Raw genomic sequence first — 15,869 nt, 5'->3', positions numbered from 1 at the left:
AATTGAGAGAGCTAACAACACCGGACGGACAAACGGACGGAAGAAATTAAGCCCAGTATGTCTATGCATGTTCTTATGCATAAATAAATTTGATTATTTGTCAGATGGTTTTTCTGTGAAGTTTGAAATGCAAACGTTATCTGTGAGTAAAAAGATACATTAATTATTATTTGTATGGAAGCTTTCGTAATTGTTCAAAACCAGAAATGAATAAAAAACACATGCTTCTAGACGTCCAGATTTTAACATGCGTGTTCATAAAATATTGACAAACCTTCCGGAATTTTAAGTCTTCAATGATCTTCCAACTTCATACTTTAATTGGCCAATTTTAACTTTTGTTATTCGAGAGTCACTGATGAATGTTTATCTTAACAAAATATTAATCCTGGTATCAATTATTTGTTAATCTACAACCACTGGATCGATTTCAATGCAGGTTGATGTTTTCTGCCTGATGGTATCACTAGCCTTATAGTCAGCGTTTCTGTGTTGACATTTATTGACATTAACATGTTACCAATAATAAATACACTGTATACTATAGTTTGCATTTTTCGAATAAGAAATATATTTTCTGAAACATGTGAAAGGCTGAACTGGTTTATCTTCAAAGCAGTATGTTCCTGTATAAAAACAGACAACCGAACCATTCGATGTTCAATGTAGTTTGTCTCTGTCATTATCGTCTGTTCCAGTGTTGGTGGTTAGCATGGTCGGTTGTGCGAACAATATAAGTGACAATGTATAGTATGAATAATGGAGAGAGTGATCTCTGTTGTATACTTTTGATTTCGATTAACACGCGATAAAACTTTTTTAAAAATTCTACGAGGTGTAAATCAAAACATAATAAGCACTTTTGAAAAGGAAAAATCGATATATTTTCTGAAAGTTCATACTCGACAGACATATCCAAGTAGGTTATCTATAAGGCTCTATTGTATATGTGATCCCCTGTATATTTTGGAGATGAGAACAACACTAAAAGTTCAAATTCGATTGCTATAAATCCTTTTAAATACTGCGAGCTAATGACAAGCTTGTTCAACACTTGATACAATAAAATATACCAATTAAATTATTTAAAAAATGCAATTGATACAATATCTATGACATTAGTATAGCAATCAAACAGCAAACTAACATATATATAAAATATAAAAAAATAGACAATTTAGATTTGTGTTAATTACAGAAAGTTTAGAAGCAATTGATTGGTTTATGTATATTTTTTACCAGCATTTAAATCACATATGTTTAATTTTCTAGGTCCTGCCACGGCAAAGGTAAACAGTATTTGTTTTTAGCGACTCAATATTCTCTTTTCTTTTACTTGTACAACTAACTACATGTATTGACCAAGAACCTTAACCTAAACATCATCAATGCGCTATTAATAGCACGAGTTCGTAAGAATAAAAAGTATATAAATAAAAGGTGTTTAATAATATATTTTACAGCGTTTATGTCTAAAAAACATCAAATACCATTAATTTTGCCGACAATGCAATATTCTGTTTATTATAAGCCATTAAATGCAATTAATTTCCAAATTTCACAGACGCACATAAATATATAGATCTGATGGTTTCACGTCATAATTGTTAACATGGTTAAGTATGAACCAAAACTAATATTATGATACACAGAATGCATCTCTATATAGTGCAAGGCCCACCTTATTTAGTTTTTGTTTTTAGCCTTAAATGCACGATTTATTTTTTTAGTTGTAAGTGGCTTTGAATTAGCTGTCTGTAACTGCAAGTACTCTCAGATCAGTATTTAGTGTCTTCTTGTTGTTGTGATATATTAGTACCCGGCCACGTCCACTCTGTGTTTTTGTTAGATTTATATTTCTATATTTAACCAATCTGATGATGCCATTTTCAACTGATTTTTATAGTTCGTTCTTATGTTGTACTGTTACACCACTGTCCAAGGTTAGGAGGAGGGTTACATGTTTAACCACGTTCTATATGTTTGTGCCTGTCCCAAGTCAAGAGCCTGTAATTTAGTGGTTGTCATTTGTTGATGTGTTACATATTTGTTTTTCGTTCATTTTTTGTGCATAAATTAGGCCGTTAATTTTCTCGTTAGAATTGTTATACATTTGTCCTTTCGGGGCCTTTTAAAATTGACTATACGGTATGGGGTGTGCTGATTTGTTTGAGGCCGTACGGTGACCTATAATTGTTAATTTCTTTGTCAGTTGGTCTTGGTCTCTTGTGAAAAAAAAAACATTAAAAGATCACACAAACAAATGAACAAACAAATAAAAAACTTATGAATCACAGATTGTAAATAATTTACAGAAAGCTAAATCTAGCAAAAATTAATACACATGTATACATGATTATGAAATTACTAAAATAAAGTTTGCATTTAAAAAAACAACACCAACTGTTTCTCTTTATTTTAATGGCAATGAACTCAATGACTAATGCATTTTGAGGCGTTTCAATTTGAGGTTGAATGCACATATTTGGGAGAGAGAAAATGTAAACAAAATGTTTGTGGTCATTACAGTAAATATACTCGGTAGACCAATACTTTATATCGTGACACAATATGTTTTTATTAATCATCCAATAGTTTTTTAAATGGGTGATATTTTATTTGCCGTTGAGACTGATTTTGCGCTATCCTAATTTGACTACAAATTCCCTGAAGATAACCGAATAAAAAAAGACATCTTATGTATTGTCGAATTTAGACCACTATTTTTTTTATGGTTTTACCCTAACTTTTAAGCAATCAGGCGGGAGGTTTGAAAATGGAAACCTTTTATGGAAACAGTCATTCTTGCAGTCAGTTTGATCGAAGCGACTTTATTTACTTCACTTTCTTTGTGACAAAATTTGCCTTTTGTCAAATGTAATTGGGTCCTTGTTACAATTGTCAATGTACTTTGTTTAAATAGCTCTACTTGGGTAGGAGCGATGTGGTATAAATCATATAGTAAAGTGTGACACAGTAGTGTAACTTGTATGTATGTTTGAAGGCTTTAATTTAATAACGTTGGCATGTAAGGTCAAGCATAAAGAGAGTTTTGCTATGGTTATTTAACATGATGAGCCCGTGCCGTATTTCCCCCATCATATGACAGTGAGTTAAATCGGGGTTAAATGTGCATAAAATTCCATGGACAAGTTTTATAAAGTACTCAAACTGAGAAACGTTTTACTCCTGTTGGATTACATGTACCTGGCTGACGTAAAACACACAGCATACATGTGCACTACTTAGTTAAAAACTTTTTTTTTGTTTACGTCGCTACATCCTTTCTTGATTTACAGCCGCCACATGGCTATATTCTACAGTATCATCAACGACAATTTGTCTTGGTCTGTCTGTTCCACTTGTGATATCATAGTCATTTTCCAAGTCTCCATTTCCAACAGACTGCATTGTATCATAATTGCTCTCATTTGGAATCTTATTCTGACTTACTCGGTGATGTTCCATATGATCATAGGTATCGTCGGCTGTGTTGTTTCTAGTTGGTTCGCCAGAATGGACATGTGCTTTCTCTTTTGTAGGTTTGTTGACTTGAGCGTATGCTACTCCATTATTTGGAACCAATGGGTTATGTCTAGATCTCAATGAGGTCCGTCTTATTGAAGAAAAAAAAACAAGGATGTGAGTTACAAGTAGAAGGAACATGGGTTTAGATATGACAATAATTAAGTTAATACCATGGAAAGATATCAACGATACATATGTACCATTTTATCTACACCAGATCCACAATTCGAATATTAATGCTTCATCAGTCATGTTTAAAAGTGTGAAAATCCGAAACATCAAAAATACGTTGCAGAGTTGATATTCACCAAAAAGAACCAAAATCGAAGAGATAAATGCAGACTAGAAAGCATTGAAATGTACAAAAGTGTGTTTGTAGATGCAGAGTTATGTTTTAGTCAATTTGAAAAAAAGGAAACAAATAACTGGATCTGAAGAGTTTTCAATGTAAGAAACCATTATATTCTTACTAAATTAAAAGAAGGAAAAAAGGATATGATCTAGAGCTTCAGCATGATTATTTTTCTATAAAATGTATTTTACAAAAACGTTACAAAAAGAGGGACGAAAGATACCAAAGGGACAGTCAAACTCATAAATCTAAAACAAACTGACAACGCCATGGCTAAAAATGAAAAAGACAAACAGAAAAACAATAGTACACATGACACAACATAGAAAACTAAAGAATAAACAACACGAACCCCACCAAAAACTAGGGGTGATCTCAGGTGCTCCGGAAGGGTAAGCAGATCCTGCTCCACATGCGACACCCGTCGTGTTGCTTATGTGATAACAAATCCGGTAAATAGTCTAATTCGGTAGGTCACATTCAGGAAAGGGAAGGGGATTGTAGTTACGACGCTTTATACGTAAAAATATATTTATTTTCGATACATATGATAACGCAAGTTGTTCTTAAAATGCAACATCCTTTTGAGAGAAAAAAGACATGATGGCAGTTCCATCAATTCATTCCCGGTTTCCTTTTTCATTTCCATTAATAATGTCAATAGTAAATCTTACCTTTTGTATAATACGACCACAGCAATAATAACCATAATAGCCAGTACGGCAGTTATAACCAGTGATATGAGTATAATATCTGAAATGTGTATAAACATGATAAATGTTTATACTCTCTTTGTTATTGTTGATTATGTTAGATATAAACCTTTTGTTAATACAAAAATTTAGCTAAAAATATCAGTACTTATACTATATTAATATTGTTAAATCATATCATATCAGTTCAACAGCTTATAATTTTATTCTTGTGTAGACAAAGTGTTTTTTAAGTGTCAAGAATAAAAAAAACATATAAAAATATTTATCGTAAGTAGCCCAGGAATAGATTACCTTAGCCGTATTTGGCACAACTTTTTGGAAGTTTGAGTCCTCGATGCTCTTCAACTTTGTACCTGTTTGGCGGCATAACTATTTTGATCTGAGCGTCACTGGTGAGTCTTATGAAAACGAAACGCGCGTCTGGCGTATTAAATTATAATCCTGGTACCTTTGTATCTATCAGTATCTGACAAAACCAATATAACGATTAACAGATATAACGTATGCTTAAGAGATAGTAAATACAATTAATTTGCAATTAAACAATTGTATTCGTCTTTCAAACAGAAAATGACACATATAACTTACTATTGTCTGCAGATGACATATCTGTGTCAGCACATACAGCTGGTAGTTCATCGGTACATGGCCTAACATATCTATATACTTGGTGAACGTCATTCCGTATGATCACAGCAATACAATATTTTGGTTCTGCGTCTATTATATTAAAAAATTGATACATGTGTAATATTTGCTAAACATATTTTATTTGTTTATTACCAGAGTATATTGTGACGGCATATGTATCTTCTGTTCCTTTTGTTATAACTACATGATGCCAAACGAGTGACATTTGCCCGATTGTCGATAATGAGTATGGTGCAATTTCGGTCAAACAAAATGCAAAGGTTAAGGGCAGACAATTTCTACAAATGCCAATGAAAATGTTAAGGATGAGTGTAAAAACCAAATTATTTGATTTAAAACCAATATAAAAATCATTTAAATTAGTATAGACAAAGTTTTTGACATCATCAAGCAACCTGAACCAAACTTAAAGCTAATTTGAAGGGAAATTAAATCAACTCATACAGTTGTAATAAGCTCTGCCGACTGCTGCATACATAATTTGTATTTACCTGTGCATAGTTTAAAAAATAATGAAGTCAATTTTATGTTGAAAAACACTGTTATTGAATATTTAAATGATGATGTAAATGATATACCAGTGATTTACACTTTATGTGGGAATACGGTGGTCGAAACGATTTCATGTTAATGTTTATTGAACAATTTGTTTTTATAGTTACATAAATAACAAAATAAATGAAAAGATTTATCATAATATACAAATGAAGGGAAGAAATTTTACAATAAATTGAATTGCCTGAAGTGCTTATTAATCTATAAAGGATTATACACATTTGATTTAGATGTTTGGTGTTTTAACGCCACTTTTAAGCACCGCATTTAGGCTATTTTGTGGCAGCCATTTTTTATTGGTGGAGGAAGCCGGAGTGCCCGGAGAAAACCACCGACCATCGATAGGAAAACTAACAATCCTAGTCAATTAAGATTGGAGTCTAGTGCACCCACACAAGCCGTGTTCGAACTCCCAGTCTCAGTGTTCACTGGCTAGTGATTAAAGTAGTAACTACTTAGATCATTCGGCCACCGAAGCCATAGGATACGACACAAGGAATTTAACACTTCAAATGATATTCTTAACTGAATTTGTTCATCTGGAAAAGATGGAATTTATAGAATAGGGAACAGGTAACAGGTATTACTCATATGTAGCTGTTAATTTTAGATTATGGGAAACCGCAATTTGAACCAATCTGTATCGAGAATAGTTTGTTAAAGTATTTGTAATAATGTAATTTTTACTTAATGTTGGTTCGTGCGGAGAAAAAGACGCGTATCACGCAGTTTCGTTCCTTTTGGAGTTCATGCTATCCCCTCACATTTTATATGTTACTTTGATTTGTCACCTGAATCGGTTAATTAGATTTGTCACCTGAATCGGCTAATTTGATTTGAACATAGAAAACTATTTGAGTCATAATTTAATTAATGGTAAATACAAAACACACTATAAAAAGGACGCGATGTAGTTCTGACAATAAAAACAAGTTCGTGAACATCTGTGTAGTCGTCCTGACAACCCTTCGATGGGATGGCTTTAACCCTACATGTACCAAGTAGAACTGGGTACCTTTGATATTCTGACGTATCAAATTATAAGTCTGATATATTTTTTGTAACCAGTAATCCCCCTTCATAAAAATAAAAGTAAGAAACACAAGCTCTTGAATATCATATGAACTGCAAGATATAGACTTCCTATGCTCATGATGCAGGTTAAACTACATAGACATTGCATGTTCAAAAATGAAAAGCTTTAAATATTCCTCTTCTCATAAATAATAGGTCACAATCAAATCTCAATTTCACTTTCAAAATTTAGGTCAAAATATGAGCTAGACTCAGCTATATCCTTTATCTAATGTTAGATGAGATAGATGCGTTTAACATAGTCACTTCATCTTAGAAGCTGAACACACACTTAACAGGTAATAAATGCTTCCTGAGTAGTTCTTAAATAAATCCTGCAGTAACACATGTATAATGAAACAAGTCGGTTTCAATAAAAGATCCGATTGTTTGGTGTAGACAAAAGTAGCACATATGTTATCAATTACAGAAATGTCGCGTGTTGGTAAATGTCAGTCTGAAAGAGTGTTTTGTCGGAATCAGAGTGTTTTTTTCTCTTCTTGAATTAAACTTATCATGACTTATTCGTGTATCATGTGCGTAAGTTTAGAACTGAGAACACATGTGTAAAGGGTAAAGAAATTACATGTTTGTATATTATTACGAAGAGTAAAAAACTAAATGTGTACGTTCTCTATCTTATCGTTGCTATTTTAAGTACGGTAGACAAAATCATTCTACAGATCACACAAATTAAACCTTTTGTAACCGGAGAGCACGAAGTTTTCCTAAGGGAAGCAATCCCGTCACACTTTTATTTAAGTAACTTTGAAGATGACATAATAAAGAACATTGAGCGTATTGAAAATGAGGAAGTTGACGGGTCGAGGGCCAATACAGCTGACCGAGAATCTATACCAGTGCCAATACAGAAACAGCCAGTTCACAACATTTTTATTAAACTTTTTTCAATACAGACTTGTTCTGAATCCTGTATTACATACATCAAATGTGAATATAGGGTCAATATTTCCAATACGGACTGGCAATGATGTGAATATAGGGCCAATATTTCCATTACGGACTGGCAATGATGTGAATATAGGGCCAATATTTCCAATACGGACTGGCAATGATGTGAATATAGGGCCAATATTTCCAATACGGACTGGCAATGAATCCTGAATTACATGCACAATATATGTTTTGGAAATATTGGACCGGGCCGAAAAGCAATATAGATCACGTGATTTATATCACCAGGACGACGTCATCAGTATGACACATGCCGTTTTGGTAGTATTAGAGCTGTTTTAATAGTATTTTTTAATAATATACTATACGTGTTTTTGTCTCTTGCTTTGTTATTAATAGATGTGTATACATTCGATTTGTCTATATGCAAAATGTAGCTTGTCTATTAAGTTGTGAAAGAAACAATATACTATCACATATCTCCATATTATTTCCTTGTTATCCCATAATCTTTTACAAGTTCAGTAAAAAACATCATATCATAAAGACTGTTTATAAAACATACCTGCAGAACGTTGGATTATTGGCCTTCTTAGACTACCCAGCCAAAAGTTTCCTCGGTAAACATTGTTTGACTGTTTGATCATATTATATGTAGCAAATCCATATGACGAACATTTGTTGAAAGAGCTAGCCCAATCATTTGACAGGTCGTCTTTATAGATAGGTCTTGAATTTATTCCTTGAAAATAAAAACAATTGTTTGATAATCAACCCCGAAATATCCAGACGACGAACACATGAAAAATAAAACAATTTCTCATTTTAAAACCAGTTTGATATGAAACCTGCGGATGACACGTTTTGAGTAACAAAATGCACTTATGTAAATGTTACATAAATATATAACCACATACTGTAAATAAATTTAAGTTGCTGTCATTACTATTGACAAGTGACGTCAGTAATTCAGATGCTTCATTATTTTTTCAGGAATAAAGATTTATTTATTATTGCCCATGGCCATTCATTTCATTATTTTGCCCAATGGACATTTCCATGGGGATTTTCTTAAATGGGTTTACCAATGGATTTTTTTTTTCAACGCAAAATGAATCAAAATGAAAACTTCTTTAAACCGCTGATACGTATCGGTTAGTCTATAAAATGTTATGTACAATGAAATTAAGAGTGTGGAACCGAGTACTTACTTTCATAGTATATACATTTTCGGACACTATGCAAGTCAGCAAAAGTTTACAACTCAATTTATATTTTAATTGGTCTATTGGTAGTTTGTATTGGCTGAATACTTGTATATATTATTAATTCGTATATTTTAACAAATTTGATTCGTATAGGAATAGTCACATGTTAAACTATATTTTCGAAGGTAGAGAGAAAACGGCGGATAGCAAAAAGCATATTGACCGGCAAAAAGCATATTGCACGGTTATTTTTAGAATATCTAAACACCGATATACTTTGTGACGTCATGTAATGAATTTCAGGATATTGTTTAACGTTTTGAAACAAATGATATCAGTGATCGATTATTTGACGAAAAAAACTTTTCAAATACATAAGATGTCAAAAAAAAAAGTAAATGAAATAACAACTAATATGTTGTTATTGTCAAGGAGACAATGTAATATCTATAAAGTTCCAACAAACCTAAATGACGATTTTGATACAAACATGGTCGGAAATTAATAATATAACAAATATAGCCTTTGTATGAGGTCAATACAGGATATATCGACCCAAAAAAGTATATTGACCTCGGACTTCGTCCTCAGTTAATATACTTCTTTCAGGTCAATATATCCTTGTATCGACCTCATACAAAGGCTCTATTTGTATAGTATCACAGGTGTTCGTAATACGGAGTTCATTAAGTAATTTTTATGTTTGTTCTAGTTTAACTTAATAGTTTCATAGTGAAATATGCTACTTTCTCGTTCAAACTAGTGATGCTATTTAATATGGAAAGAACCAAATAAATGAAAACAATTTGCGAGGTTCTTAACATTATAAAACAAAATGCTAACTATTTTTAATTGAAGGGACAACAGATGATTACATAACACATTCTTACCACTACACATAGGTTTGAACTTCGTTTCGCATGGGTTTGCTTTAAAATTCTTGGTGCCCTGAGAAATTGTAACGCTTAAGCAATTTCCAATCCGGTACTGCCTACTGACGTTCACTGAATAATAACAATTACAATAATAACAACGATCAATATACCTTTTTATGCCTATATCTTTATGTTAACTTTACACAAAACAGTGTTTTCTGAAAGCATATATTTCAAATATATTGATTTTTTAGTGAATTAACTATAACTATTATAAAGAATATTGGTTTCGAAACCAATCCTCAGAGGCTGATCCAGGGTTGTCACTCTGTGTATGTTACCCCTTCAATGTGATTAACAAGAATAGTGCAACATGTACATTTTCCTTTAGAGTATATGTTACAGTATTTGTACCTAACGAAATAAAGGTATCGGATATTTTTTTCTCAACAGGCGCAGATGTTGTAGCATTGTTTATTACACAGTTTCCAATGGAATGTCTGTTAGACTAAACAAATATTTTTAGACAACTTTACTTACCTAAAAGCGAAAAAACATATACCCTGCTATGTATGTTTATAAAAAGAAATATGCTCAAATGTATCAGCGACCGGTAATTATTTAGATATGTAAGGGCAAAAATGAATATGACAGATTTGTGTAAGTCCAATGAAAGGACGTAGCTACTTGCAAATATTGTGCTCTTTTTTTGGGTTGAATTTGGACCTCTAGCATACTACTTATCTACAAGGTTCAATCTACCATGTTCTACATAAAAAAATGCATGTACCATGTCAGAATATGACAGCTGTAATCCATCCGTTTGATGTGTTTGACCTTTTGATTGGGGTTTTTCCGTTTTGAATTCTCCTCGGAGTGAAGTATTTTTGTGATATTACTTTTTACTGATATGGCACGTTCTTATAGTAAACTAAACGAACATTTCGGTCGATATAGTAAATCTTGTTAAAAGAGCCAAGTTTTGGAAATCGTTAAGGCACAGCTTTCCTTATACATTTTGTCATGTTAATTGATAAAGGTATTACTTTCGAATCAAAGCAAAAACAAAACTATTTAAATCGACCTTTTAATTTATTTTGATTTGGGGTAAGCAAAACATTCCAATTAGAGATCATATGGATGACGCAATTCCTGTATCGGAAAAGGGATAAAATCTTGTAATTGTCAAGCACCAATTCGTATGTATAAAGTAAAAACACAAAAATACCGAGGAAAATTCATAAAGGAAAATCCAAAATCAAAAGGCAAAATCAAAAGTCCAAACACATCAAACGAATGGATAACAACTGTCATATTCCTGACTTGGTACAGGCATTTTCTAATGTAGAAAATGGTGGATTGAACCTGGTTTTATAGCTAGCTAAACCGCTCACTTGTATGACTTGTATATACAAAAGAAGTTGTGATGTGATGACTAATAGGACAACTGTTCATATGAGACCACATGACACAGATAATATCACCTAAGGTCAATGTTCGGCCGTTAACAATGATTAGAGATTAAATCGGTAGGTCAGTTATTAAAGGCCTCGAAATGACAAATGTGAAAAAAATCAAATGTGAAAATAACGGGTTTTTTTTTACATTAAGGGGGTACCCAACACTATACCCCAAAAAAATCCTGTCGTTTAATTTTTCTTAATATTTTTTCATTGATAAACTAGGCCAACCTAAACATCTTGTAAAATTTTTAAAAGATTTGAACCATAGGTTTAAAAGATTTGGCAACTCAAATATGGCATCTTTACATACTATTATCGGCCAAAATTGGAAGTTTCTGAAATATGGGTATAGGGTTCAATTTGTTAAAATTTTTGAAATGTAATCCTAAATTGACAATAGCATAGCTGATAATGATAGCTGAGGTGAATATTAGTTCACTGATACCCCTTCCTTGTAAGTTTTTTATTCCGGATTTAAAATTTTGCCAGAACTTTAATAAGGGGTTCAGAATCAGCCCCGAAAAGTGAATGCTGTGCTTCTAGTATTTGAAGAACTTTTTTTTTGAAAAAAAATGTGTCGTTTAATTTTTTCATAAAACTAAGCATTTGGAGTGCTATACTAGTCGGTTGTTCTGGCAAATTTTTCAAAAAATTTAACCGTTAGATGTTTTGGTATTTAAGTTTAAATTACGCCCCACCCTCAAATTGGTTCATTAAATAAGAGCAAAATCTATTCAAAAAGTACATAATGGCCATAATTTTGTTCGTCTTTTGAATTAGGCCTTAGCTATTTGGCATGTGGATGTATCATCACAGGGTTAAGCGTCTTGCATCACGATGACCTTTGTGTGACCTTCAAATGTGACCTCAAGGTCAACTTTATGGGTTTTTTCCCGTGAAAAACACAATCATATAGGCCATAACTTCGTTGCCTTTTGACCTAGGGCTTACATCTTTGGCATGTGGATGTATCATCATGAGGTGGTTTGCCTTCTTAAAATTTTGACCTTCATGTGACCTTGAACTTTGACCTCAAGGACGATAATTGTGGTTTTTGGTAAGAAACACTTGTACGGGCCATGACTTTTATGTAGTCAGTATGAAATCATATTACACAAGCTTTAATCGACCATACAACAATATAGCAATATTTATGACATGTCAACCCATTCAATGCACACGGAATAAATAATGGACATGTAGTCACATAAAATTGTTTGAAAAGGGAATAACCACCCCCCGACTTTCAGTTGCAGGGGCAAAAAAAAGATGTAACTGATTTCTGATTTGAGATACGAGTTGTTGAAATTAAAAGCATGACACGCCAAAAATACACATGATTCATAGGGAAAAGCTTTAAAGTTGACAGATGCTTTACATGATCAAGATTTTCAATTTAGTGGTCTATTGGCCAGATTCAAAAATATACAGTTCAAGACTTGACAACAAAACCATTGGTGCAAAGAACCACGGCTCATGAGAGATGAAATAGAGCCGACTGTGCAAAATCCTTATACTGTTAAATTAAGTTCGTTAAACATAGAATTTTTTTAGTATTTCTGCAGAGGTTATGAAAATTAGATACAACTAGTATTTAGTTAAAAGCACGGCAGTTACAAGTTTCACATTATTTTTGGGGCCCCTTATTATTATAGAGAATGATAACTCTATTTAGTAAAAATCTTGAATTGTGACTTGAGAAGAATCATTTTCACTTGTCACTTGCAATAACACCACACTTTCTTTTTTATATTTATTTCAAAATTGCATTTGATAAAAAAAATTCGGAAAGATACACGAGTTAACATGACAAAAGCACAGCAAAAGAAAATAACAAATTTTGCTATCCCTTCAAAATTTAAATTTGATAAAGCGAAAATGACATGTTCTATTTATATCATACATGTGTAGTTTCAGTTTCAACTATGATTCTAAACATAGACTTTACTTTCCCTAAAATTGCGGACAGAATAGAAGACACCCGTTAATTTTCGACACCTGTCAGGATAAAGGTTGGAAGAAGATACTAGAAAGATATATTTTGTTTTATTCAGATGAATTAAGAAAGCAAAAATATGTGTAGTGTTTTTTGGACTGAAAACATTTGAAAAGGACGTTTTTTTTCTTCCTTTTGCCTTGTTCCGTGACATGTAAATGATGCACTGGTGGTTCATTATCCCTCTGTGTATCTTCTAACGTTTTACATGAATATAAATCACGCAATAAAATATTCAATTGCAATTTAATAAATATGACAGCAATTATAGAATTATAAATTATTCGTAATCTTTTTTACATTACTACATGTATTACTAAGGCCATAGTGTATTTCCTTAAAAACTAAACTACATGTTTTGTTAAAAAAAAATGTATTGTGGAGTCAATTCAGATTTGATTTAATCAATTTGATAAGAAGATCTACAAACATAAGCATTGTGCAATTGTCCAGGGATTCTTATTTATTTGGTTAAAATTTTCACTGTCGGGGGGAGCTACCATTTGAGAGGGGGGGGGGGTAGGAGGGGTCCTGATCCCGAAATCTCAGCTTAAAAAAACGAAATCCCGACGTCCCGAATTTAAATAAATTTAAATCCCGACATCCCAAAATTCGAAAAAAGAATTTCCGGATCTCGAAAGGGTCAATCCTTAAATCCTGACCTTAAAACATTCGACCCCGGAGTCCCGATAAAGGTCCTATCCACCCTCATTTGAGGAGAGGGGGGTGGGGGGCTTGGATGAAATTTGAAAAAAGGCAAGACAGGCTTTTGAACAAACAAAGGCAGGATCAGTAATTTGGCATAACAAGCAGGATGACAATTAAAAATATGAAAACAATTTCAGTCAACTAATGAAAATTGCAGGTCCTTAAAGAATGAAAAATAAAAAATGCAGGACATTAAGGATGATTACAACTATAAAAAAAAATGCAGGACAAAATTTTAAATCCTAGAGCCCCCCCCCCCCCCCCCCTTCCCCCTAAAATCAAATGGTAGCATCCTTAGACTTTTTACTTTTGTACTTTATTTCATTTTATTTAAGACCTAGGCATTGCCAAGTAAAAAACGAAAACAGTTATGGTCCTTTCTCTTTCTGTTTCCCTCCTTTTCTAACGTCCTGGTTTTCTTTTGGTAAATTTATTTCACTTTGAAATTTCCCTATTATGTCTCATTGAAGATTCATTTATGGAAAATGAGTAATTTTAAACGAATTAAAAGATTAAATGAATAACAAAGGGTGTACAGCTGGTCTTAGCAATAATGTAAACATTCTGATCATGATCTTTTAAAAGCTTGCATATTGCACATAATTTTAAAACGTAGCAAGGAATCAGACTATGAGTAAGAGTTATCTTTTCTTATGTGTTCTGTACCCCCTTAAACGAATACATGAACGAAAAACAAACACTAGTATAAAACACCAAAAACAAACGACAACTACTTAATTACAGGCTCCTGACTTGGAACAACACATACAAACAGAACGTGGATGGGTTGAAATGTAAGCAGAATGCCAACCCCCCTTTTAACTAGGACAGGGGTGTGACAGTACAAACATCAGATCGAACCATATAAATCAGCTGAAAAGGTTTAACTCATCAGAAGGATACAAAGAAAAATACATCCAACAAAACAGTGTGTACTTGTGCTCTTTTCTTTGAGAGTACTTTATTACTGAGAACCTAAAACTGACGTTGATAGATGGTTGCATTTATTGAAACATATCAGAGAAATATTGCTAAAATGTAAGTAAATACATAAAAGAAAAATCACACGTAAACATCCATTTTTATAGTATTCCAGATGATGACGTGATAATTGGTTATGCATATTAGTATTTGTTTTGTACCAGACTGTATAGAAACTGAGTCAGATATTTTTTTCTAATTTGTCATTCTCAGAAATAGAATTCCTTCGTCGAGTCTACGAACTGTGTAACGTCTTGACCTCCATGGTGCTCAATATTCAGATAAATTTATTTTTCTAAAACATATATTAATAAATTAAAAGCAAACAACATAAACAATGAAGTAGGACGATGTGACCCAAAACTAGGTCTGCTTTTTCAGGCCTGTTGCAGACCTATTGACAAGTCTGATTTTGGCCAGCTATTTGGACAAGTATGCCCCAGACAAGGTGACACCTGATGACAGGTCTTCATACGACGAGACCTATTCACAGGTCTACTTATGATCGATTGAAGTTTCTAAGAATGTTTACATGTTTTACATTATACTTAAGCTTTTATTTAGTAAATACCAAGCGTATTCACCCTTTTTCCCCGTACAGCAAATGACTGTCATTGTAAGGGACTCTTGAACATATAACACACACGAAAAAAAATCATTTCTTAAAATATATATATATTAAATAATGGCTATAAAATTTCAAGCTTGTTAATTGATTATATATAAACGTATCGTCAAATGAAGTATTGACTACATTTGAATTTATCTTTTTACTTTTTTACTGGATTTAGAGTTAAATGTGTTTAACGTATTGACATTCTAGACCGAATACTGTTTAAAATCGTTT

At 32.7% G+C, this 15,869-nt stretch overlaps 1 protein-coding gene across 1 annotated transcript; it reads right to left on the bottom strand.

The window, feature by feature from the left end:
* Window positions 1–2,495: 2,495 nt before the first annotated feature.
* On the bottom strand, window positions 2,496–5,304 carry LOC143081752 (uncharacterized). The gene is made up of 3 exons (XM_076257470.1): window positions 5,185–5,304; window positions 4,555–4,633; window positions 2,496–3,616 (listed from the first exon to the last, which is right to left on the bottom strand). The coding sequence occupies exons 1-3, from the start codon at window positions 5,201–5,203 to the stop codon at window positions 3,277–3,279; spliced, it is 438 nt and encodes a 145-aa protein (XP_076113585.1). The 5' UTR covers window positions 5,204–5,304; the 3' UTR covers window positions 2,496–3,276.
* Between the last annotated feature and the right edge of the window lie 10,565 nt (window positions 5,305–15,869).

Source organism: Mytilus galloprovincialis, chromosome 7, assembly GCF_965363235.1.
Source record: "Mytilus galloprovincialis chromosome 7, xbMytGall1.hap1.1, whole genome shotgun sequence".
NCBI classification, from domain to species: domain Eukaryota; kingdom Metazoa; phylum Mollusca; class Bivalvia; order Mytilida; family Mytilidae; genus Mytilus; species Mytilus galloprovincialis.
Note: the sequence above shows the minus strand (reverse complement) of the source record. Positions and strands in the feature narration are given on the sequence as shown.

Coding starts and splice junctions, on each gene's coding strand:
- LOC143081752 (XM_076257470.1), bottom strand. Junction 3,617..4,554: donor GTGGTCGTATTATACAAAAG/GTAAGATTTACT, acceptor TTCTTCAATAAG/ACGGACCTCATTGAGATCTA.